Genomic DNA, 25,811 nt, shown 5'->3' with positions numbered 1-25,811 from the left:
CAATGATGCAAAAATAAAAATTGCGTAATAGTCTAAAATGACAAAATCGCAATAATAAATGCATGAAATAATTTCTGAATTCACAGTATCCTAAAATTGAATCTGTTGTGTCCATTTTGTTTTCAATATATTGGTATATGTGTAACACACTTAATATTGCGATCGGAAACCAGTCTAGTTTTTCTGTAGATTGGCGACTCAATAAAATCATTTTTTTTATCTTCTTAAACTTTTTCAGTCTATTTCCTATTCAACTCTCTTTTTTTTTGCTTTATGATAATAATGAATTTATGATTTGGTAACTAATTACACAAAAATAACTAGTATATAACAAGGACGTATAACTAATTTACGTCCTTGTATATAATAAAACTCTGGGGGCAGAGAACAATAAGTATTCAGCCCTCTCAGACTAAACAAAATGTTCGGATATATATCTGAATCGTACCGTCCTCGTTTCGAAATTTATCATACCGCATGCAACTTCCGTTTTAAATTCGAACAGAAGACGACTTTTAAAAATTATATTTTTTAGAGCAGTAAGTTTATTACATTTCTCTGCAGGTAAAATACATTATCAGGTTGATGCATTTTTTCGTGAATTTTTACAGTCTATAGCATGTGTAAAATATTTAATTTATCGTGACCCTTAAGCTTCATAAAATAGATCAACTCCCAGAAAAGCACATATTTTTTTGCAACATATCAAGTTATAAGCTTACATTTTGATCTCAAATCACAAATCCCAATTATTTTTACCGTTGTTGAAACTGAATTTCTTGCATAAAACAAATTGGCTGTTAAAAATTACAACTGTTACATACATGTAATGTGAAACAATGAAGAGCCCATTATTTTTTTAATGCATGTTCTAGCAAAACGCATTAATGTTTTCTCTGACTCTGTTCAGAGCTTGGGCCCCTTAAGGTGGTATGGGAGTCTAAAATAAAAATGATAGAATTTGTTCATACTTTGCCAAAACGTTGTATCTATTGATACATGTTGAAAAATATAATAAAAATGATAGGTCACCGTGCATTTTCTCAAGCTACAGGACGGGACAAAATGACACATTTTGTATGGATTATACAGGAAAAAACACCATTATATGATTAGAAACTAAACAAAATGATAGAATTGTTAAAAACTTCAGGAAAAGATAGCTTTCAGACACTGCTTTGAGAATATCAAAAGAAAAGATAGGGTCACCGTACGTTTTTTCCGGCTAAAATACAAAATAGGAAAATTCCATACAGAATCCTTCAGAAAATGCACTTTTTTAGAGTTACCTCCCCTTAAAATGCCAATTTAAAAAAAAAAATAAAAACAACCAAAAATAATTAACATTTGCAAAAATATCAATATTTAGAAGTTATATTCTTATAAATTGGTACTTTTAAATGAAAATATACATTAAACATCTGCATTCCTGCATCAAATTTTGCTAACTTGATGGAAAATCTGGACCTTTGATTCTCTATTTTTTACAATCCAAGATGGAGGAAGACACCCATACCACCTTAAATACCCAGAGAATATAATTTAAGTCCTGAATATATGCCGATTTTTTTTATTTCTACCCACTTTCACTTTGGTAATGATTACTACTTTCACTTTCAACAGTAAATTTTTCACAATGTTCTTGAGTGGCCTCGCGTCTGATTGGTCAAAGAAGTTCAACTGCTGCATCACTAGCAAGTAAACGCTGGAGTTGTGAGGTCTACCCCTGTATGTCTCAAGGGTTTTAGATGTTAACCATAATTCTAAGTTTCCCTTCAAAGGACAGTTTTTTTTTTCACTCCAACTTCTTTTTCTTCTTCCAGGTAAGGAACGGCATTCAATGCTGAATGTTAATGGTTCTGCGCGAAAACTTTACGCAGTGTCAGGCAACACAGAAAGATTTCTCTTGGCTATTTACAAATTACATTTAAAACATTCACAAAAAATATACAATTAAAATTATTTATAACTGGTTTTTCCTACTTCCTTTCAGAGCATGCCTTCAGGGCAGCTCTGAATCCTTCAACGGTGTTGGTCGCTGTAACTGTTGTTGGTAGGTTGTTCCAGTCCCTGATTGTCCTCGGGAAGATTGGCCGTAGGTGTCTGTACTTGTTCTTTCTTGGAAGAAGTGGTTTTTACCTCTGGTCCGGTTATCATTCGGGGTCAAATATTGGTGACGGTCTATATCTATAAGATCATGCTGGATCTTGAATAGCATGCATAATCTGTTTGTTTTCCTCCGTTCTTCGAGGCTTTCCCACGTCTTTAGATTTTTGACCATATTTGTGACACAGCCAGGTGTTTGGTCTGTGTAGTTGTTATTCACAAATCGTGCAGCTCTTTTCTGTACCTGTTCAACTGCCTTTATTTTATTTTGGGCGGTTGGGTCCCATACTGTGCTTGCATATTCCACTGCAGGTCTTACCATGAATACATATGCAGCTGCCTTTAAAGGTTTTGTACAGCCTTTGAGGTTTCTATGTATAAATCCCAACGTTCTGTTTCCTTTGCCTACTGTATTATCTACATGTATGTGTTTATCCCATGTTAGGTTGTTGCTGATGGTTACTCAAAGATATTTACTTGCTTCCTCTGTGTCTAGAGTATGACCCTGTAGATGGTACGATGTTTGTATCACTGGTCGATTTTTTGGTGATATTCTAATGACAAGGCATTTTTTGGCATTAAAACTCATCTGCAACTTTCTCCACAAATGAAAATATTAAACTGGTGTTTAGGCCAAAAAAAATATATGTGTGGTTCCAGTTACTCGACCGACCCTAGAACTTTTTTTTTCATATCTGAAAAATAAATTTTCAAACGATTAAATCTTAAGGATTGTAAATTCAAATAATTAAAATCATAGATTACTGTCATCTGGATTTCAATCAGAAGTATCTGTTATGGTTAAAATAAACAATTCATAACAGAATGCAACTAAATCAAATCAACTAAAAACATAACATGACTGTTTATTTTACAACCAAACAATGTAAAAATGGTGAACTTCCGGTAGGGGCGTGTATAATACCAGAATCAATTTCGGTAAACACACGATTTTTCCAGATTTTGACAATCAAAAATAAAAATCTAAATAAAATTTTTAAAAAATTGCCTACCTACCGACCCTACTTTTTAAAAGTAGGTAACTGGAACCACACATATATTTTTATTTGGCCTTATTAACAAATAGTACAAAACTTCAGATGAGATTTTTGTATGTCCTGAACATTTTCAGTTTCTTGATGGAGCACACTCGGCACAAAATCTGTGTAAGTAAAAGTAAAGTTAAACCTCAGTCCTGGGTGAAAATTAATGACACATTGTAAAATGTGTGAAAAAAACTTGATTTATTCTATGAAAATAAAATGCAACTGCCTCTTCTGGTCTAGAAGCACTAGACATTTCTTTAGATAATTGACAAGGGTATGAAGAGACGAATTTTTTAAGTCAAGACAACTATCTTTATGCTGTAAATTTGACAGACATTCAGACAACATTGCTTCAGTCACAATTAAGTACAATGGCACACCAAATGTCTCTATAGTTGGCATTCTTGTGGCCCCTACCGAGTCTGAAAAACAGTATTGTATGGAGGTGGATACAAATTATAAACTACTTATCACATCTTTTTTTACAGGATACTATTCATAGCATGGGAACATCTGAAGATAAAAACATAAGAAAAACATTTACTGTACTTGAAAATTCTAAGACAGATAATGAAAAATTTGCAGCCTTGCTTCTGGTAAGTTTTTTCATACATGTTATATACTTTTATCTCACAGTGCTTTATGTATTAAATTTATAAGCTACTCAGGTGCATTTGTACATGTATTGCCATTACTTTATATTAATCTTTTATCATTCATCTTTGGGCGTTCAAAATGTATACTGTTAACCAACTTATTTCGTGACTTTTGCTAGTAGAAAAATAACATAAATACAAATCGTCACAAATATTTGAAACCTCGATCTTTCCCTATCTGATTACATCAAATGAATTAGAAAATCTCAAAATTAAATAGCCGAGAAGTGGACATGAATTAAATCAAGTATCCGTGTAAATAAGTTAGTTTACAGTATCTTGTGTAAATTGTGCAGTATGTCTAGGATCTCTACAGAGGTTTGTCATTATAAAAATTCTTCTACCAGTAACTAACCGAAGGCCTTTGAAACTGATCAGTTGTCTTGGTTATTGGTTGACATCAGTAACTACTTTAAGACACTGCTAGCCTTTTACCACTGCATGTACATTGTATGTTAGAAACTGGAGTTCTTACATCAATTTAGTTCAACATGGACACACAAGTCTCTACCCTACTCAAATAAAACTACTGATATAATTTGTATTGCCATTGAAAGCCGTGCTTATCTAATAACAAACTATATTTGATATTTGTAGTTTGCAAAGACGACCAATGCCAAAGAGTTGTCATTGGAAGACAGAAAAAGAGCACTTGATGCCATTGGAGTTACGTTCTTCAATAGATTATTGAAATCAAGTAAGATTACAATTTTTAGCTGATTTGAATTTTTGGCCAACAAATGCTGTTTTAATTCCCCAAAATTTGTTATCTGATGGTTAACATTTTGTTTATTGTATCGTTTAATCAAATGAGCATGAATTTGTCATTTCAGTGAACAAGCGAAAAATCATATAAAATATTCACAAGAAATTTAATGTTTTATTTTTGATAAATGTATAGATAGTGGCTGATTAATAGAAAAATTGATTGCTTTATTGAATTTTCTGGTCAATAATAATAATCTATTTTATTATTGTGTCACATATTGATTGACATACATATTATACAACAATATTAAAACATACATAGAACAATCAATTGCAATACCAAGCCATATCATTTGGCTTATGAGACACATTGCACAAAATATATATACATGTTCTTAAAAATCCAACGATACTTTAAAATACTATATTTTTAAAACTAATAACTATGATTTAAGAGTATTTTTCAACATGATGAATAAAACTTAAGTAAAAAATATTTAAAAATGTTTCGTAAAAAATATTTACTTTATATATATCTAAAACTTCACACATATATGTGATTATTTTATTTGCAGAAAACATTCCAGAAGATTGTGAAGTAGATGTTTACAGAAGTTTAGCATTGAAAATTCTATCAGGATTATGTGGCGATAATCAGCTGGTTTGTATTATTTCTAGATTTATTTCACTTGACTGGGCGGGGTTTAAGAAGTTTGCTTATTCAAGACCAGTCCATCTATAGACAGGAGTTTTGGGATAAACTCATCAATGATGTGTCCAGTTATTCGTCCCATATACACTCAATTCTTTTGTATATGCGTTTGGTGACACTGACAGGTGATTAGAATTCAATTAATCCTTATCACACACATCTTCAAAAAAACTGTCCTTATGCAAATTAAAACATAAGCTCCGCCTGATCAGTTGAAATAACATTGGTAATACCAACACATTTGTTGATGAATGAAAATATAGAAGCAAAACTAAGGTTAAATTCATATTCAACCAAAACAAAATCTTTAAACTTGGTCTGATAAGCTCAAAATCAAGCCAAATTTAAAGACGAACCAATTATTTTTAGTCTCATTGTTACAACAGGTCCTATTTTCTGTCTCTGTATGTCAAACATATTTAAAGTCATATGAAACCTCAAATTAAAAAAAATGAAGCATATGTTTTTTATAACAAAATGGATAGTTCTCATTACTAAACTTATGTGCATATACTTTTTTCTGAAGAAAATTCTTTAATTTGTCCACATTCAGAAGAAGTTTACCTTTTTTTAATTGCTTGCTTCCAGGAAGCAATGCGCCGAACATATTTTCCGTATGCAAAGTGACCTGAGCGTGACCTCCTCGTAAAAATCCGGTGATCGCAATATGTCATATGAGTGGATCTGTCATTGAAATAAGCTAATATCTGATTGTCCATGTTAAACAGGTGCTCAATATCCATGCTTTTTTGTTGATTGTTGACAAACGGGTGACAATCGTTAAACTTCGGCTTCAAAACACGAACTTTAATTATCTGCCATATTTTCACAACAACACTGACCAATTGAAAAAAAAAATTGACGAGTATACGAAATTTATGCGAAAAAAAAATGATAAAATCGTGCACAGAGGACTAAGTTTATGATGTACGTATGCATTGGTTCAAGAATTGGAATAACATTATTTTTCACCGGTCAGTCATTTCATATGACTTTAAATAATGCATGAAAAAATAATACTGGTCCTTTTTCCTTTCAATTATCAAATTTGATTTTGTTTCAGGTATTAGAATTTGAAGTTTATAAAAATCTTAGAAGTATAAATGACATTATAACAGACAGTGACAGGTAATATATAACTTTCAACATATGCTGTACATCAACTTATTTTCACATACACTTTATTTCCCGTTGAGCTCTTCTTACATGTACCCATTTCACAGTGATTTTATTTGCTATTTTCAAAAGATCAGTTTAGAATTATAAGGAAAATTCAAGTTGAACAAATTTCGTAGTATTTTTCTACTCCCAAAAATCTTGAAAATTAGTTGGTTTTTATTAATTTTTTTAGAAAAACATTTTCGAAATGTTTTATTTTCACTTGTATTTGATGGGACAAATTTAACACCTCTTCCCAAAAATGATTTGATAGGCAATAAACTACTATATGTTTTCAAGTGTTAAACCCTGCCTACAAAGAAACCAACAACTGACATGATTGGTGAAAAAAGACAACAATTACAAAATACAAGTTGCATTTTATGAACGTTAAGGAAACATGGCAAATAAATGGTTTTTTTTGCATAATTTGAAGTTTTATTTTAAAAATATTGTATTTACAAAAAGAATTATAACCTTTCGTTGTTTTTTTTCCAGTCAGGAAGATATGATAATAGATTGTTATGACTTGCTGTCAGCTTTTGCTCAAACAGAGGAAGGTTCTATAAAACTGGTGGATTATGGGACAGTTACTGCCTTGTCTGAAGTTATTACAAAACATTTACCTGGTAGGTCTTTATCAGATCATTCTAGAATAGAATCATTATTGAAATACATGGATGATAATTTGTTATGGAAAAATTAGAAATGTTTGCTTGAATAACTTCAGATATTCCTAGTAGGACTGATTAAAACATCAAGATTCCATATATCATGTATATATATCCTTGACTTTACTGTAAATTGAGAAATTATTGAATGCAATTATTATTGGAATTCGAAATGTTATACAATGGATAATTATTATTATATATTTATCTTTATTAGCCTGCCTTAGGAGGGATAGTGATATGAATACAATATTAATGCATAACACAATATACACATATTTGAACAGATCAACACAAAAAAAGAAAAGAAAGTACTTTAGACTTAATTCACATTGTTAATTAGGAATGAGAAAATGTTTTGTAAAATTTGTAAATATATGTGACGCATAAAAATTGAATTGTAGTTCGAATTTGATTTCGATTGTGTATAAAAGATAAATCAATATTAGGTTAATTTACAACTTTCAACACAAAGCCTTGGTTCATACCGAACAGCAAGCTATATAGGGCCCCAAAATGACTAGTGTAAAACAATTCAAACAGGAAAACCAGATAATTTATATAAAGAAACAAGAAACACTTATGAGTCATACCATTAAACAACAACCACTGAAAGATGATGACAACAGGCCCCTGACACAACTTTTCTAGTTGCACAGTGTTGTATAGACACTTGTCTTGTTGAAGACCATGAGCTTGCCCTCTAAGTGTTTCTAGTTTTTCTGTGTCGATTGGTTGTTGTCTTTTTGACGAATACCCTCCATTTCCTTTTATTCATGAACACTTTTATCAATATTAAAAGCCTAAGTATGTCTTATGCATTTAAAACTTTATTTTAAACAGGTTGTGAAAAAGGACAAATTATCTTACAATCAGTTTTACAACTGTGTGGAGATTATTCCTGGAAGAAAGATACTCCATCAATGCAGGTTGTGTTAGAACATTTCTGTAAACAACTGGAAACTTTTCAGGTATGTAGATACTAAAATGACAACGTGCTATATGTGTATTAATTTTCTGCAACTGATCAGATTGCTACAGGATATGTTGAAAGTGAGAGTTAACATATTACTTCCTAAAAAAATAAATTATGACCCACCTAGGGGCATTATGTTTTTTGTTCTGTGTGTCTGTCCATTCGTCCGTCTGTCTCGCTTCAGGTTAAGTTTTTCTGAAGGTAGTATTTGATGAAGTTGTAGTTCAATCAAATTGAAATTTAGAACACATGTTCCCTATGATATGATCTTTATATTTTAAATGTCAAATTAGAGTTTTTACTACAGTTTCAATTTTGAACATAGAAAATGATAGTGTGAGTTGGGCATTCATGTACTATCATATAGACACATTCGTGTTTATGGCTGTTACAAAATTTATCAGGTGGGGGATTGGTGGCACTCAAATTAATAGAATGGGCATAGTTGCATTTTCCTTAGAACTATTTTAAGAACTATAAGTAAAAAAGTGTGAAAAATATGAGTGGTTGGGGTCTTTAAAAAGTGCATAAATGCCCCTCAGGGCATGCTTTTAATTCTAGGACAGCTCTTAGGCAATTGGCAGTTTCTTTAAAGCCTATGTACAAATGTAACATATACTATTCTGCACAAATTAAGACTGTTGCACCCAATGCAACATTTTTTAGCAAGCCAAAAGTAAATCCATTCAGCTCCAAATGAATTTAGGTGTTTGTTGATATAACAACAGTGTCCATTCATGCCCTGTAAGCTAAAATAAAATTGTATATAAAATAATTTGAAAATCCTAGAGTTGCAGTGATGACTCCCATACTGCAACCATGAATGTGATATATATAATTAAACAATTTGTTTAACCAAGGCTGATCTTCAGATATACTTTAGAATACATCAGGATGTACATTTATAAGCATATTAATGCCTTAGATTTGTTATTTTATTTAAATTGAACTAAAAGACACTAATAATTCAATTTAATTTGTTTTAAATAACATTGAAAGTAGACATGATTCTTGATCAGACCCTTAAAAAAATATGTAAAAAAAAGTAATGTTAAGAACATACAATGCATTTCATATAAAACATCATGTTATTACCGGTATATATATTTCAAATAACCTTTATATTTTAGAATGAAAGAAAGTTTGATCTATGTGCTGTTGTGTCTGGAATAGTGTCATCTTTACCTAAAGATGTGGTGAGTACTCATTTCTATATCATTGTCTCTGGAATAGTGTCATCCTTGCCTAAAGATGTGGTTAGTACTCATTTCTATATCATTGTCTCTGGAATAGTGTCATCCTTGCCTAAAGATGTGGTTAGTACTCATTTCTATATCATTGTGTCTGGAATAGTGTCATCTTTACCTAAAGATGTGGTTAGTACTCATTTCTATATCATTGTCTCTGGAATAGTGTCATCCTTACCTAAAGATGTGGTTAGTACTCATTTCTATATCATTGTCTCTGGAATAGTGTCATCTTTGCCTAAAGATGTGGTGAGTACTCATTTCTATATCATTGTCTCTGGAATAGTGTCATCTTTGCCTAAAGATGTGGTGAGTACTTATTTCTATATCATTGTGTCTGGAATAGTGTCTTCTTTACCTAAAGATGTGGTTAGTACTCATTTCTATATCATTGTGTCTGGAATAGTGTCATCTTTACCTTAAGATGTGGTGAGTACTCATTTCTATATCATTCTCTCTGGAATAGTGTCATCCTTGCCTAAAGATGTGGTGAGTACTCATTTCTATATCATTGTGTCTGGAATAGTGTCATCCTTGCCTAAAGATGTGGTGAGTACTCATTTCTATATCATTGTGTCTGGAATAGGGTCATCCTTGCCTAAAGATGTGGTGAGTACTCATTTCTATATCATTGTCTCTGGAATAGTGTCATCCTTACCTAAAGATGTGGTTAGTACTCATTTCTATATCATTGTGTCTGGAATAGTGTCATCTTTACCTAAAGATGTGGTTAGTACTCATTTATATATCATTGTGTCTGGAATAGTGTCTTCTTTACCTAAAGATGTGGTTAGTACTCATTTCTATATCATTGTGTCTGGAATAGTGTCATCTTTGCCTAAAGATGTGGTTAGTACTCATTTCTATATCATTGTGTCTGGAATAGTGTCATCTTTACCTAAAGATGTGGTTAGTACTCATTTCTATATCATTGTGTCTGGAACAGTGTCATCTTTACCTAAAGATGTGGTTAGTACTCATTTCTATATCATTGTGTCTGGAATAGTGTCTTCTTTACCTAAAGATGTGATTAGTACTCATTTCTATATCATTGTGTCTGGAATAGTGTCATCTGTGCCTAAAGATGTGGTTAGTACTCATTTCTATATCATTGTGTCTGGGATAGTGTCATCTTTGCCTAAAGATGTGGTTAGTACTCATTTCTATATCATTGTGTCTGGAATAGTGTCATCTTTACCTAAAGATGTGGTTAGTACTCATTTCTATATCATTGTGTCTGGAATAGTGTCATCTTTACCTAAAGATGTGGTTAGTACTCATTTCTATATCATTGTGTCTGGAATAGTGTCATCTTTGCCTAAAGATGTGGTTAGTACTCATTTCTATATCATTGTGTCTGGAATAGTGTCATCTTTACCTAAAGATGTGGTTAGTACTCATTTCTATATTATTGTGTCTGGAATAGTGTCATCTTTCCCTAAAGATGTGGTTAGTACTCATTTCTATATCATTGTGTCTGGAATAGTGTCTTCTTTACCTAAAGATGTGGTTAGTACTCATTTCTATATCATTGTGTCTGGAATAGTGTCATCTTTACCTAAAGATGTGGTTAGTACTCATTTCTATATCATTGTGTCTGGAATAGTGTCATCTTTGTCTAAAGATGTGGTTAGTACTCATTTCTATATCATTGTGTCTGGAATAGTGTCTTCTTTACCTAAAGATGTGGTTAGTACTCATTTCTATATCATTGTGTCTGGAATAGTGTCTTCTTTACCTAAAGATGTGGTTAGTACTCATTTCTATATCATTGTGTCTGGAATAGTGTCATCTTTACCTAAAGATGTGGTTAGTACTCATTTCTATATCATTGTGTCTGGAATAGTGTCATCTTTACCTAAAGATGTGGTTAGTACTCATTTCTATATCGTTGTGTCTGGAATAGTGTCTTCTTTACCTAAAGATGTGGTTAGTACTCATTTCTATATCATTGTGTCTGGAATAGTGTCTTCTTTACCTAAAGATGTGGTTAGTACTCATTTCTATATCATTGTGTCTGGAATAGTGTCTTCTTTACCTAAAGATGTGGTTAGTACTCATTTCTATATCATTGTGTCTGGAATAGTGTCATCTTTACCTAAAGATGTGGTTTTATTTTTTTTTTATTTTTTTTTTTTTTTTTTTTTTTTTTTTTTTTTTTTTTTTATTTTATTTATTAGTACTCATTTCTATATCATTGTGTCTGGAATAGTGTCATCTTTACCTAAAGATGTGGTTAGTACTCATTTCTATATCATTGTGTCTGGAATAGTGTCTTCTTTACCTAAAGATATGGTTAGTACTCATTTCTATATCATTGTGTCTGGAATAGTGTCTTCTTTACCTAAAGATGTGGTTAGTACTCATTTCTATATCATTGTGTCTGGAATAGTGTCATCTCTGCCTAAAGATGTGCTTAGTACTCATTTCTATATCATTGTGTCTGGAATAGTGTCATCTTTACCTAAAGATGTGGTTAGTACTCATTTCTATATCATTGTGTCTGGAATAGTGTCTTCTTTACCTAAAGATGTGGTTAGTACTCATTTCCATATCATTGTGTCTGGAATAGTGTCATCTTTACCTAAAGATGTGGTTAGTACTCATTTCTATATCATTGTGTCTGGAATAGTGTCTTCTTTACCTAAAGATGTGGTTAGTACTCATTTCTATATCATTGTGTCTGGAATAGTGTCTTCTTTACCTAAAGATGTGGTTAGTACTCATTTCTATATCATTGTGTCTGGAATAGTGTCATCTTTACCTAAAGATGTGGTTAGTACTCATTTCTATATCATTGTGTCTGGAATAGTGTCTTCTTTACATAAAGATGTGGTTAGTACTCATTTCTATATCATTGTGTCTGGAATAGTGTCTTCTTTACCTAAAGATGTGGTTAGTACTCATTTCTATATCATTGTGTCTGGAATAGTGTCTTTTAAAGATGTGGTTAGTACTCATTTCTATATCATTGTGTCTGGAATAGTGTCTTCTTTACCTAAAGATGTGGTGAGTACTCATTTCTATATCATTGTGTCTGGAATAGTGTCTTCTTTACCTAAAGATGTGGTTAGTACTCATTTCTATATCATTGTGTCTGGAATAGTGTCATCTTTACATAAAGATGTGGTGAGTACTCATTTCTATATCATTGTGTCTGGAATAGTGTCATCTTTACCTAAAGATGTGGTTAGTACTCATTTCTATATCATTGTGTCTGGAATAGGGTCTTCTTTACCTAAAGATGTGGTTAGTACTCATTTCTATATCATTGTGTCTGGAATAGTGTCATCTCTGCCTAAAGATGTGGTTAGTACTCATTTCTATATCATTGTGTCTGGAATAGTGTCATCTTTACCTAAAGATGTGGTTAGTACTCATTTCTATATCATTGTGTCTGGAATAGTGTCTTCTTTACCTAAAGATGTGGTTAGTACTCATTTCTATATCATTGTGTCTGGAATAGTGTCATCTTTACCTAAAGATGTGGTTAGTACTCATTTCTATATCATTGTGTCTGGAATAGTGTCATCTTTACCTAAAGATGTGGTTAGTACTCATTTCTATATCATTGTGTCTGGAATAGTGTCTTCTTTACCTAAAGATGTGGTTAGTACTCATTTCTATATCATTGTGTCTGGAATAGTGTCTTCTTTACCTAAAGATGTGGTTAGTACTCATTTCTATATCATTGTGTCTGGAATAGTGTCTTCTTTACCTAAAGATGTGGTTAGTACTCATTTCTATATCATTGTGTCTGGAATAGTGTCATCTTTACATAAAGATGTGGTTAGTACTCATTTCTATATCATTGTGTCTGGAATAGTGTCATCTTTACCTAAAGATGTGGTTAGTACTCATTTCTATATCATTGTGTCTGGAATAGTGTCATCTTTACCTTAAGATGTGGTTAGTACTCATTTCTATATCATTGTGTCTGGAATAGTGTCATCTTTACCTAAAGATGTGGTTAGTTCTCATTTCTATATCATTGTGTCTGGAATAGTGTCATCTTTGCCTAAAGATGTGGTTAGTACTCATTTCTATATCATTGTGTCTGGAATAGTGTCATATTTACCTAAAGATGTGGTTAGTACTCATTTCTATATCATTGTGTCTGGAATAGTGTCTTCTTTACCTAAAGATGTGGTTAGTACTCATTTCTATATCATTGTGTCTGGAATAGTGTCATCTTTACCTAAAGATGTGGTTAGTACTCATTTCTATATCATTGTGTCTGGAATAGTGTCATCTTTGCCTAAAGATGTGGTTAGTTCCCATTTCTTAATGTAACCTATAGAAAGCAATGTCTCCCTAAGCTAACAAATTAAGTTATAAAGAACGTAAGAATTTCTGTTAACATATATTATGAGGAGAAAATTCTATGTTCAGAGAATTTTATTTAATTTCTAATTATCAAGTAAATTAGTATAAATTTCCAAACTTGAAAGAAATGCAAACTTTATTTGGGAATATATTTCATTTCTGCTAAACTGTAAATTCCCGGTAAATACTTTGATGTGAATTTTATCAAACGTCAAAATTATGTGTGATATAAAACAAGACAGAATTTGTGTATTAAAGCAAACTACAAAAAAAAATATTCTGAGACAATATATTATATTATTAATTGCTTGAAGTTATTTATTTGCAGGCTAAGAAGTCACTTCAGAGAACATGGTTTAAGTCTTTGGTGCATGCAATTGCAGATATGTTTACCAGTAAATTAGGTCAGTTTATGTTTTTGTTTTCATTTTGATTTTCATAAAAACAGCATTGTATTAAAGTTCTTTAGTTAATGCATATTTTATGTGCCAAAAGTTTTTGGTAAGTTAAAAGATTTAGTCTGTTACAGCAAAGCACTCAGAAAAGAGATGTTTCCCAACCTATGGCTATCATTTATTACAGTCTCATTTAGAAAATCACTTTTTAGGAAAAAGATACTTTAGATTCAAAAATTATTGCTTGCATTTATTATTGCGATTTTTTCGAGAATGGACATAAATGTGAGTTTTATTTTTGTGATTTTGAAAAAAAAGTGCATACAGGTCTATATTTTTTGTTTATTAGAAATCAGAATGCAAGTTCTTATTATTGCTTAGACTCAACCAGTTGCATTATTCCCATCAATAAAAACCTGGCCATTCTTTATGAATTTACAGTAATTAAGTATTTCATTGTATAATATCATGAAAAGCAGTTCTTAAGGTGCAGAGCTCTTTCTTGCTATAACTCTTATCTTTTTGCTTTTTTTGCTATAGGTCAGCCTCAAAGAGACCCTGCCCTCAGACTGGCATCAAGTGTCCTGGATAAGCTAGGTGTAGATTGTATATTACCACCTAACAGGGATGATTGTAAGCTGTTACTGGTCATTATCCATCTGAGCTGCATAGAAGTTAGAATCTCATTAGAAAATCTTAATCCAGATCAGGTAGAGTAAAACTCAAATTGACCTTATCGCTATTTGTGAATCTACAACAGTAGAACTATTTGTGTCATACATCTGAAACTTTTAGATTAGGGTGTTAGACATTTTTCTTGTGACATCAAAATTTTACAGGAACTTCTGTGAGATCTAGTAATGCATAGCACTAAGGTGCTTTAGAGTCAAAAGCTAAAAATTATTATCCATTTTACCTGTATGCAAGTGCAAAACTTGTTTTTTGTGTATCTTACTTCTGAATAGGTAGTGTCAAACTAGAAATAAATTCATTGATGCAGTTGAAAATACAAAAGAATATATAAACCTTTCTTTTTTTATGGGTAGGGTATAACATTTTGATTTAATTTCATTTAAAATACATCATTAAAATAATATTGTACATTTATTTTTCGTGGGTACCAATATTCATGGATTAAAGAAAAATTGTATCTACTTGGGTATTTTGTTTTTTGCTGTTTTGCCAAAGTCTGCATACCAAAAAACAACAAGAAAATTTGAACTTTGTTGAAATTTTTATTTTGTGGTTTACCTGTACTCACAAAATCCATGACACTTTGTATCCCACAAATAATAATGAAATGACAGAATCCAAGTATTTATGGGATTATTGTTTGCAAATATATCAGGCAAGAAATTATGTGAGCAGTTTTCTTCTTTGTCACTCCAATAAAATATCATATAATGAAAAACAGGAATATCTGTAATTTGCTGCTTTGCTTAGCTTGTTTTAGTTTTATTTGGTAAAAAAATGTCATAATGTTGTGGTTTTTTTTTTTACAGATTATGTCAAAAGCAGATACTTTGGTGTCCTGTTATAACCTGTTAGAATTAATAATTTGTCACATGACCTCTGCTCCTTCATTAAAACTTGATGAAAACCAGGTTTTACAGCTTCACTCAGCCATGGAAGGAGCATTTAATTCAGTTATATTCTATCTAAGGGAGCAGTCAGAACTAGAAATGCAGGTAAAGAACAAATCATATTGTTTTTAGAATATATGTCAATTTATCAGCAACCTTACAACATGAATAACCTCTAGAGGACAATAGAATATGGTATGTCTAAACATGGTATATATTCATTGTACTGATGCTGCATCAAGTTCTGAATTATCAAAAAGGTATAAGTGTGAAATTTGATTTAATTCTAAAAATGAAAAAAGAAACACTATGCTTTTTGATATGTGAAATATAATCGAATGCTATATGTAGTGGTTGCTACCCTTGATTGAAATTGACACTTTTATTGCTGCTGTTGTGATGTCTTTGTGATAAGATCTAGATACATGTATTAACTTGTGCCCATTTTTCAACACTGCTAGACAAATGTATAATTCTGTTTGTTTACAGAGAGTTGATCCCAGTCAAATAGTACTAGCTTCAGTTAGAGTATTAGGATCTTGGGTAGCAGAGGAGACTTCAGCTCTGAAAGCCAGAGTACAAGAAATTCTACCTTTTATTCTTAAATTATGGTAAGATGTCAGTTATTAATTCTCGATGCCCCACACACCAGAATAAAAAGTAATACAAATTCATCCGTGTCATTGCTTATTTGCTTTTTTTTCCGGTGTCAAATATTTTAGTATATTCTTAAAAAGAACCTGTAATCAGTATAAAAGAAAACTATGGTCAGAACAGAAAAGTGAATAAAGGGGAGATAATTTTGACTGCAACTGGAAATAAATTTAGTTTTAAATACATAGTAGGTCACCTGCAAATTGTTTTGAAGATTCATTGCTCTGGTTACTTGTATTTAAATGTGCAGGAAACATGGAATCCTACAAACACATGTCTTTGATTTAATATCACTAATAAGTCTGAACATGTATTCTGCCAAGCCAATCTGACTTCAAAAGTACATTTCACTTTTCCTTGATAGTTCTGTTGACATTTTTAGTCAGAGGTAACAAATCAGTACTGTGCATGACATTTGAATTGATTTACCTTTTTCTGAAGTAAAGCCATTAAAAACAGATATTTTCATGATTATTTTCAAAAGGCTCTGTGGATTAAAACATTGATAAAAAAATTAACAATCTGAAATTACTTATAAAAAGGTTGAGCCTCTTTACCAAGATATATATGCTAACATTTTCTATTCATTGTTTTTCTAGTAAGTGTCAACTGAAATGCACAAAGACTAAAAGACCTTCTCTAAAGAAAAAATCTGTAAAATTCAAAAGTGACACAGAAGATCGTTCTGAATCAACTCTATCATCAGAATTGGAATCTTGTACTATTACTCAGGAAGAAACAGAAAATAATACCATTCCAGAAAATGTTGACCTCAGCAAGGATAGTAGTGAAAGCCATAGTGATATTACCTCTGAAGACGTCAAAGACTCATGTTCTTGTGATGCATCGGAATCTGACAATTCTAATCATAAACACTTAGTTAATCAAGATTCCACAAACAGTGACTCAACATCTACAAATAGTGAGGAAACGGAAAAGTTAGAAATAAACAAAAGTGATCAATCCGTGTGTTCTAACAGTACCAGTAGTGGTACGTCAGTATCGGGAGACATTAGTATCCGCAATGTAGATTTGATTGGATTTTTACTACCAGGATTTTGTCACATGACGGCAGAGGATTTGTCCAGAAAGATTTTATTAGACAATGATTTACAATCTGTTTTATCGCTTTACTTTAAAAATTGTGTTGATGGTTTAGAAGAAAAATTTGAAGAGGATATTTTGGTAAGTTTATAATTTGAAAGAAATTTTTGTTCAATGTGCATGAATTTTGATTTTTTTTAACATTGTTAAATGTATATATTTAAAAATGAAACAATTCTGATTCATTTGGAAAAAAAACTATTTTATTTATTGATTTTTGGTTGGTTAGTGTCTATTGGCAAGTACTTTTAAAATGCATCTTCAGAAGAAATATTTATGTAGTAATATATCATCAAGATAATTTATCAGCATTACAGTGCGAAAAAAACATGCAAGAAACTTAACTATTAACATTAAATTTAATAGAATACCTTGAAAATTGATATATCTACAGTCCAGTTAAACCACTTATGAATTAAAAAAATCATTACATACCATTTTTTGTACTTTACTGAATAGCAACCTGAACTTCTGAAGCTAAATTAAATTGTCTCTTGATTTCTCTCTTATATTGCTTTAGTCCATAGCATTGTTACATTGACAATTTAAATGAAAATTTGATATCTTTTTACAGAGAAGTATGGAAACTCTATGCGGAGTTTTTCTAAACTTGGTTGTATTGGAACCAGAATTGATAGCAGAGAATGAGGAATTACATAAAGTTACACAAAGTATTTTCAAATGTGCAAAACTTATCTGTAAGTACTAACTAATGTTTTACATCAATTATGGATTCATTTATTTTTATGGATACTATTTTTTGTTGATTTCGTGATTTTTACAAAGTAACCATTGAAGATTATAAAAGGTTTGTACTTCGTTTAATATTTCAATTTGTTGTTAACCTTAATCCAAAAATTCCACTAAAATTGGAATCCAACTAAGATGAGGCACAAAATTTAAATAAAAAAAAAAATTCTGCAAAAATCAGCAGAGCGGAAACCGAACATTAACTCAATCTGTAACTCATCATAGTAGATTCACATACTAAAAATCAGCTCAATATGTGAAGGTGTTTAGAAACCAATGCCTGTATAACAGTTTGTTAAAGAATGCTGGATAAAGGTAACACCACATTGACCCTAATTATAGTCTGCCGGGCCATAAAAAGATCAGACATAGTACAGAGATACATAAACATTTGATACTGGTGTACTCAATATCATGCAGCAAATGTATTTATGTGTGAACTTGTATTTTTTATGTTTGTGTAATTGGATAATAGAATATAATAACCTCTATATGCTGACTTTTTATGAGATAATAGGAAGACATAATTTGTTTGATTTGGAACTTCCGATGTAGGAAATTTTTCTATGCTTCTAAGTTACCATATTAACTTGAATGATTATATTTTTCACATGATATTATGACACTTCAAATAGTTACTATAATTGTTTTGTATAAATAAAGATTCTACCACTGCATTGAGTGTGATACGATATTTATCAACTCGAGACATTTAAATATTTAAAATTTAACTGTCGAGAGTGGATAAATATCGTATTACTCAAGATTTGGTGGTGGAATCTGTTTCTCTAATGATTTTAAAACAATATGCAGACAAATTCAATACTTCTTTTCAAATGATCTGCAAAAAGAAGTGTTCTTTCTTTGTGATGTCATCAGGCATTGTCACCTTTTTTCGTGCCGTCACAATAGGAAATTCAGAGGAAAGCAAGAAAATTTGACGTCATAATCGGAATTTTGACCAATGAAGAACTGAGATCAAACGATCCACACGTTGATTAAATAGAAATAGTCAACACGTCAGGAAAGGGGTAAAATGTGTAAGAATTAGAGAAAAAAGCTTATACACACATTACAGTCTATTGTCATGATTGTCATATATATATTTTGTGTTTTATTTATGAGCAGGTAATAAAAAAGATACTTTGACATTGTGGGCCAATATCATAACACTTGGTGTATTCTTCCTTAGACAGCAAGCACATGTGAAGTGTGAGTATTGAATGAAATGTTAGTTGTGAAAACTTTATCTATTTAGAAGTAAGAAGTGATATGACAATAACTCCCCATAAAACCAGAACAAGTAGGTCACCATACTCAGGATTTTTCTTGCTTTTGAACAGTTTTCATTTCCGGACCATCGTTAAATAAATCTAGCGGAAACCCTGGTCTTCAAAGAGCAGATACCCTTCATACAGAAGTCCATTCAATAAGTTTTGTTCATAAAAAGAATCTCAATACGGTAATAATATTATGTACTGGTATATTGGCATCTAAATGCACTTTATTGGCAATGAATGCATCACAGACATGCTCTTTAAAGCAGGTTTGACCTTTTATTTATTTATTGATGAATACAATTTGAAACTGCTTTTTCCTTTTTTAGATGATAAAGATGATCTGACGAAATTTTTTTCCATGGTTGTAAGCTTTATCAAAGCACCATATACAAGTTTAACAGTAGATAGTGCAGAAGTTTTGTCTGTCGCGGAGTTGTATATACCTGTGTGGGATAGTATATACCAACTCTGGTATCTATGTATTCAAGGTAAGTTGTATATACCTGTGTGGGATAGTATATACCAACTCTGGTATCTATGTATTCAAGGTAAGTTGTATATACCTGTGTGGGATAGTATATACCAACTCTGGTATCTATATTATATTTCAATATAATAATAAACTAGCCTTTTGTGAGTTTAATACTATTTAAATTAAATACCGAGAGTTGATATCAAGCGATATTCCATTCTCACAAGTGTTAAACTTATTTCTCACATGGTTAACACTCTCATTGGGTTAAATTAAAAATTCTGAGAATCTTTGATTGTCTTTTGTACATTCTAGTATAATGCCATATGTCCTTCCCTGTGTCAAACTTTTAACATCTGACATTTTTTAAAGACTTCCTATGCTTCAGAATGTAATAAAATTTGACAAAAAGTAGATTGTCATGTGAAAAGTATGAGTGTTTTGTATATTATTGAAAATATATATCAAATATGTCTGTTGCCACAGATAAAATGTACATCGTCGTAACCTTTGAAAGTCATCAATAACCCAGGCCTCTATAATAACTTTTTTTCAACTTGTCCAGTAGGACAAGTACATACCAAAACTTACTCCTTCGATGCCAAACTGTCTATTAAACTTGGAGTCGAAACATTTCCGTTCCGAGCTGGTGACGAACTGTCTTGTAAAGTTACCTTATCTACAAAGCCCATCACTGATTCAGATCAGAGACTGGTTTCCGAAAATATTATGCCTTTTACCTGTTAAAAAGTACCTGACAAAGAACCAGTTTTAAATTATCGATTGCAAGTAAAAATGTCAAATCAATACTTGTCTTTTGTTTATAATTACTTTGTTTATCAAAGTTGGATTAAATTTATTTTCTTCAGAATAATTTTACTTGTCCCATCGGACAAGCTTTATATAGCTTTTACTTGTCTGACCTTTTTTCCTCTGGTACTGGACCATCAGACAAGCGTTATTGTCGAGCCCTGTAAGCTAACCAATAGCCACCAGAAATGCCATATATATATATCATCTTATGATACTGGATAAGCCAATTAAATTAATTCAGATTTTCGTATCACACCATCTTAGTACAATCCTTCATATAAGGTTATTCTGTTTAATATGAAGTTTCTTCAAAATGTTAAGTCTTTATTTTAATTGAGGTAATACAGTGTGCTCTTTCAACAGCAATTTTTATTCATTTGTTCATCATTTTCTGTTTCAGCCACAACATCATGTCTGCCTATGTATCCTACCTTAGTGTATGCCATGATGTCTACAGGATTCTTGCCACATATCATCAGACTATTAAATAAAGTACATGGTAAGGGCAGATAATTCAAGACAATCTTTATATTTTGAGTAACAAATGAATCTAGTTTCCACTCATGCTTATGTTGAACTTATACATTGAATTGTTTCAGACATTATGATATATTTATTTGTTTATGAACACTTTCCTCCATTTTTCTAGAAATGACTGTTATATTTTAGAATGTTGAACAATACCAAAATTTTTTTTTTAGAATTAACAAACTTAAGGTATGGCAATATAAGGGGAGATAACTCACATGTAAATTAATTATTTATAACAAAATTTGTATAGAAACAATTCAGGGGTTGTATGACATAGTTTTGGTATGCATTGTTCAATATCTGTTAAAATTGTCATCATGCTAATTCTCATTTATTCTACGTATATTTTATTTTCAGGCAGAAATGTTGATGAAGACACACTCCTTTGTCTTATTGGTGTTATTACATCATTAGTTACCTCAGAGGTCAAGGCTGTCGATGTTCTCAGGAGTTGTGGAGGATTTGAATTTGCTAGGTATGTTTCAGTATTTCTGGCTGCTTTGACTGATATCCTTCTACTTTATTTAGAAGATTTTCACTGATCTTGTTCTTGACCTTTTGTCAGATGTTACAAATCCTCTTGTTTTATCAATGTAGTGCAGTTTAAAACTTGCCGCTAACCTCACTTATACCCAATTGGAAGGGGATTTATACCTCCAATTTCCCTTTTTTTTCAAATGCTATAATTGTGATTATCACTCCTGAATATGTAAGAGATAAATTTGTCCTGGTAAAATATGTCTGGGTGGACACATATAACTAGTAGAAAAAGTCCATGGTTACAAAATTTACTAGTATTTTTTGTCCGATCTTAGTTACTTATTACTGTGTAATATGGCATGAAAAATTCAAAGCTCCATGCTTATTTTGAAAATTTAAAGTATAGGAAGCTTTATCTGTGTTAGATTTTGAAATTCTTGTCTATACTTATGACTTTACATGTCTTTTATTATTGTTGTTCTTGAGGATTTTTATAGCTTCCCAATCCACTTATATATTGATATCAAATAGTTATCAAAGGTACCAGGATTATAATGAAGTACGCCAGACGCGTGTTTCGTCTACATAAGACTCATCAGTGACGCTCATATCAAAATATTTATAAAGCCAAACAAGTAAAAAGTTGAAGAGCATTGAGGACCCAAAATTCCAACAAGTTGTGCAAATACGGCTAAGGTAATCTATGCCTGGGATAAGAAAATCCTAATTTTTTTCGAAAAAAGAATAAAGTTTGGTAAACAGGAATTTATAAAATTGACCACATTATTGATATTCATGTCAACACCGAAATGTTGACTACTGGGCTGGTGATACCCTCGGGGACGAAACGTCCACTAGCAGTGGCATTGACCCAGTGGTGTGAATAGTTATCGAAGGTACCAAAAACTTGTTTATATATACACCCATTTCATGAATAGGAAAAAAAAGCATAACCATTGTAACAAAACTTGTTTCTATTTCTTAATAAATTAATTTCATATCTATTTGTAGGTTGTACAATTGTTCTGAATTGGAGAAGCTCATTGAAAAGTGAAAGAAGAGACTAAATTTAGTGCTGTGATATTATTAAATTTAGTAAAATGTGCTGGATTTATCTTTGAAGCATTTCTTGTGTGTAAAGGCTATCCAGATTGATCTTTGAATCAAATGTCATGTATGTTAGGGCTATCAAGATTTACCTTTGAAGCATACACCTTGTGGTTGATCTTTGAAGCATTTCTCGAGTGTAAAGGCTATCCAGATCTTTGAAGTATGTCATGTGTCATGTCAGATTTACCTTTATCTGAACACCCATCTCACTTTGTTTCTTTGTATATAACAAAATAAGAAGATGTGTTTCTTATGTTGAAGTAAACTATAGATATCTGTATGACCTTCATCAATAAGCAAAACTCATCCTGCATAGTAACACATAAAAGTTGTGTTCTGGTGAATTTCTTAGTCCATTGTGGTGTGTTAAAACTTTAGCTTAAATAAATTCTACTTGAGGTTCTAATGTTATTTTGTAATTCAAAATTAATATTTAGATTTTCTTGAATTTAGTTCAGTTGCATACAATTTGGTAGGAGCCTCAGAGGCCTAGTTGTCATAGAAGAGATATATGAAATTAAGTCCCTAACAAAAAAATATGCATTGACAGTATCCTTTCTTAATAAATCGCAAGAATAAATCACACAATAATTTCTGAATTAACAATGTTATTGGGTTCCTGTATCATTAACATAGACCTTACATCATTTGTATCAACATATACAAAAATAGCAGAAAAAAGAAGCATCTGTAAGTTTACAATTCCAAATCTCTATTAAGATTTATATTTATTGTTGTACTTAAAATAATTCAACAGAATAAATACTATAAAAAGCTGAAAAGTTCAGAAAGAACCTGAGTACTCAGCAACATTATTTTTTATACAAATTCAATTTAACAAAACATTTTCATATAGTTCATCAGAGAGCATTGACATCCACGTCCAAAGGTGAAGGTTCAATTTCTATTTCCTGTAATGGATGACTCTGTACCGTTTGTACTTCTACCATGTTTGTGTCATCTATGACACCGTCCTGAGGAGTGACATACTGAATAACATACTGTTGGTTACCATCTGTGTTGCCATTGGATACCACAACTTCCTGTCCATCCTGGACTATAATGGAGCCAGGGTTAACAGACAGAATCTGACCATCATCTGACTGTACAGTAAACTGCTGGGGAGCTATAGCACCCTAAAAATAAGAAGTCATGCATTCATTCTCAAAAGGAATATTTGGCCAATAAGTAAAGAACTATTTAAGTTAACAGCTGAAATGTTGAGTTCTGATTCTGAAATGTCTAAATTTTCATAATGTACTGGTTATTACTTCTTTCAAAGTGCCTAAAAAGTATGGAAACTTTGGTGTGTATTGTTAAGGAAGCCAGTGACCAAAGAAAGAGCAACCATAACAAGAGTGCACACCCTGAAATGTCTCGCCTTCTATACTAATCATTGATATTATGTTGATAGTCCTAAGTATAAAGCTAAGCTTTATTACAACTGTCACATAAACTTAACATTAACCAAGATAACTAAACAAAGACCAATGAACCTTGAAAATGAGGTCAAGGTCAGATGAAACATGGCAGGCAGACATGTACAGCTAACAATGCTTCTATACAACATATATAGTTGACCCATTACTTATAGTTTAAGAAAAATAGACCAAAACACAAAAACTTAACACTGCAATAAACCATGAAAAGGAGGTCACAGTCAAATAAAACCTGCGCAACTGACATAAAGATCATAAAATATTTCCATACACCAAATATAGTTGACCTATGGCATATAGTATTAGATAAAAAGACCAAAACTCAAAAACTAAATATTGACCACTGAACCATGAAAATGAGGTCAGGGTCACATGACATCTGCCCGCTAGACATGTACATCTTACAATCATTCCATACAACAAATATAGTAGACCTATTGCATATAGTATGAGAAAAACAGACCAAAACACAAAAATTGAACTATAACCACTGAACCATGAAAATGAGGTCAAGGTCAGATGACACCTGTCAGTTGGACATGTACACCTTACAGTCCTTCCATACACCGAATATACTAGCCCTATTGCTTATAGTATCTGAGATATGGACGACCACCAAAACTTAACCTTGTTCACTGATCCATGAAATGAGGTCGAGGTCAAGTGAAAACTGTCTGACAGACATGAGGACCTTGCAAGGTACGCACATATCAAATATAGTTATCCTATTACTTATAATAAGATAGAATTCAACATTACAAAAAATTTGAACTTTTTTTTCAAGTGGTCACTGAACCATGAAAATGAGGTCAAATAAATTGAACATGTGACTGACGGAAACTTCATAACATGAAGCATCTATATACAAAGTATGAAGCATCCAGGTCTTCCACCTTCTAAAATATAAAGCTTTTAAGAAGTGAGCTAACGCCGCCGCAGTATCACTATCCCTATGTCGAGCTTTCTACAACAAAAGTTGCAGGCTCGACAAAAACCATTACTGTGGACTCATTTATTTTCATGGGTACCAATTATCATAGATTGAAGAGAACTGGCATTTACATGGAATTTAAATTTCTTGTTTTAGGCAGTCTGCATACATCTCTAGGAAAACTTTAAATTTGTTGAAAATATAATTTATTTGTTCGGCCTGTACCAAATAAATCAACGAAAAATTGGTTTCTAACAAATATTGATGATTCCACAGTATTTCTTTCATTTATTGGATATTTCCTTGTAAAGACAGGTATTTATGCCCCACCATAGGCATTAGGGCATAAATGTTACCATTCACAGTCATGTCTGTCCCATTTTTATATTTGCACCATTACTTATTTTTGCCTCATGCATACTTAATGAAACTTGTACACAATGCTAAAAACCACAACAAGCAGCTTAGCTTACAGAGTTTGAATTTGGACAGTGAGAAATTTACTTTTCTGGAGGTATAACTTAGAAAATTGTACAGCTTGAGCTCAGCCATATCCTTTTTTTATTTTCATAATCATGTGACCTATATATGTACGCTCTTGTCTTATTGATACCAATTAAAACAGTACTATAATAGTGAAAACGTTAAATATGAAACCTTTAA

The 25,811-nt window shown here is 31.7% G+C and overlaps 2 protein-coding genes across 3 annotated transcripts in view; one reads left to right on the top strand and one right to left on the bottom strand.

Annotated features, from left to right (window-relative positions):
• The first annotated feature begins 451 nt into the window (after positions 1–451).
• On the top strand, positions 452–22,771 carry LOC139524199 (neurochondrin-like). The gene is made up of 19 exons (XM_071318841.1): positions 452–564; positions 3,641–3,748; positions 4,406–4,505; positions 5,092–5,177; positions 6,292–6,356; positions 6,885–7,015; positions 7,901–8,028; positions 9,164–9,229; positions 13,935–14,010; positions 14,542–14,711; positions 15,504–15,689; positions 16,074–16,195; positions 16,838–17,423; positions 17,917–18,040; positions 19,221–19,304; positions 19,699–19,860; positions 21,058–21,156; positions 21,546–21,663; positions 22,680–22,771. The coding sequence occupies exons 2-19, from the start codon at positions 3,656–3,658 to the stop codon at positions 22,720–22,722; spliced, it is 2,439 nt and encodes an 812-aa protein (XP_071174942.1). The 5' UTR covers positions 452–564; positions 3,641–3,655; the 3' UTR covers positions 22,723–22,771.
• A 698-nt stretch (positions 22,772–23,469) lies between these two features.
• Positions 23,470–25,811, bottom strand: part of LOC139524196 (zinc finger protein ZFAT-like) — a 37,652-nt gene continuing 35,310 nt past the window's right edge. For both annotated transcript variants that reach the window (XM_071318827.1, XM_071318828.1), the window contains exon 15: positions 23,470–23,914. In XM_071318827.1, the coding sequence (XP_071174928.1) occupies positions 23,639–23,914 (276 nt within the window). In that variant the 3' untranslated portion in view covers positions 23,470–23,638. The remainder of the gene's footprint in view (positions 23,915–25,811) is intronic.

This window comes from Mytilus edulis, chromosome 5, assembly GCF_963676685.1.
Source record: "Mytilus edulis chromosome 5, xbMytEdul2.2, whole genome shotgun sequence".
In the NCBI taxonomy this organism is placed as follows: domain Eukaryota; kingdom Metazoa; phylum Mollusca; class Bivalvia; order Mytilida; family Mytilidae; genus Mytilus; species Mytilus edulis.
This window is presented reverse-complemented; position numbering and strand designations above follow the sequence as displayed.

What these genes read in the sequence shown, in the direction of transcription:
- LOC139524199 (XM_071318841.1), top strand. Translation starts at nt 3,656, where the DNA reads ATGGGAACATCTGAAGATAAAAACATAAGAAAAACATTTACTGTACTT. An exon ending in CAATAGATTATTGAAATCAA is followed by an intron (nt 4,506 to 5,091) that starts GTAAGATTACAA and finishes TTTTATTTGCAG; the next exon opens with AAAACATTCCAGAAGATTGT. An exon ending in AGTCAGAACTAGAAATGCAG is followed by an intron (nt 15,690 to 16,073) that starts GTAAAGAACAAA and finishes GTTTGTTTACAG; the next exon opens with AGAGTTGATCCCAGTCAAAT.